The following is a 1070-nucleotide window of genomic DNA, read 5'->3' on the forward strand; positions in this document are numbered from 1 at the left end:
CTGCAGAACCCATGTAAAAAGATGGGTGCAGAGGTCCAGAGATGGGGAGATAGGAGGTTGGGCAGGTGAGTCCTAGGAGCCTGCTGGCCATCCAGTCTAGCCTGCTTGGGAAGTATTAAGTCAACAACCAAAGGGACACCTGAGGGATGACACCTGAGGTTGTCCTCTGACCTCCACACTCACAAACATGCATGTGTGCACCCACAACACATGTGCACCTCCAAACCCCCTCCACACAAGAAAGACTGATCAGTAATTTTAAAGTGCGTAGGAAAAATAACTAAGCAATGACAGTTTTATCAGAATTATGAAACAAAATAGCTATGGGAAGACAGCGAAAATAGAAAACTTATCAAAGAGAAAGCAAGCAGGGCACTGACGGGTGACTGTTAGTCCCTAGGCAAAGTGGACTGTTTCTAGAGAGCAGAACAGAGGTGAAAGGTATAGCCTCACCCCAGGCACTCACATGTGATTCCAATCTTGTACAGCTCCCTGAACTTCTGGTTGTAACCTTCTCCTGGAACATAGTCCCCCAGGCCGATGGTGCTGAGAGAGATGAAACAGAAGTAAAAGGATTCCAGGAAGTTCCAGTCATCCTCCAGGACTGAGAACACGGCAGCCGGAATGAAGAAGAAGCAGGACACGGTGATGAACCCCAGGAGGACAGCGTGGACAATGGCCACCACCTGCTTGGAGAAGCCCCAGCGGATGTGGAAGTAGAGGACAGGTCTCCGAGTGACATGTACAGTAACTTGCTGGACCACGGCAGTGAGGAAGAGGAGGGTGAAGGGGATGCCGATGACTGAGTAGATGATGCAGAAGGCCTTGCCCCCATCTGACAAGGGCACTGTGTGGCCATAGCCTGTGAGGAGAAAAGGCTCTGTAAGTGGACAGGAAGGCAGAGAGCAAAAAGCAAGCTTTAAAACAACATACCTGTGGGTCATGAGGAGGAACGTGAGATGCATGTGAGACCCTTCAGAGGCTCTGGTGTGCTGCTAGGTCTGTGAAAGTCCACAGGGAATGCCAGACGTTTGAGGAGTCCATTTGCGTGTGTTTGTGTGTGTGTGTGT

General features: G+C 50.3%; 1 protein-coding gene across 1 annotated transcript; it reads right to left on the reverse strand.

Annotated features, from left to right (window-relative positions):
* Nucleotides 1-440: 440 nt before the first annotated feature.
* LOC103728398 (potassium channel subfamily K member 1-like) lies at nucleotides 441-1059 on the reverse strand. Its single transcript, XM_008826429.2, has one exon. It carries the CDS (start codon nucleotides 963-965, stop codon nucleotides 450-452), a length of 516 nt encoding a protein of 171 aa, XP_008824651.1. The 5' UTR covers nucleotides 966-1059; the 3' UTR covers nucleotides 441-449.
* Nucleotides 1060-1070: the final 11 nt, after the last annotated feature.

This window comes from Nannospalax galili, unplaced genomic scaffold (genome assembly GCF_000622305.1).
Source record: "Nannospalax galili isolate Female #2095 unplaced genomic scaffold, S.galili_v1.0 C48909501, whole genome shotgun sequence".
In the NCBI taxonomy this organism is placed as follows: Eukaryota; Metazoa; Chordata; class Mammalia; order Rodentia; family Spalacidae; genus Nannospalax; species Nannospalax galili.

What these genes read in the sequence shown, in the direction of transcription:
- LOC103728398 (XM_008826429.2), bottom strand. Translation starts at nt 965, where the DNA reads ATGCATCTCACGTTCCTCCTCATGACCCACAGGTATGTTGTTTTAAAG.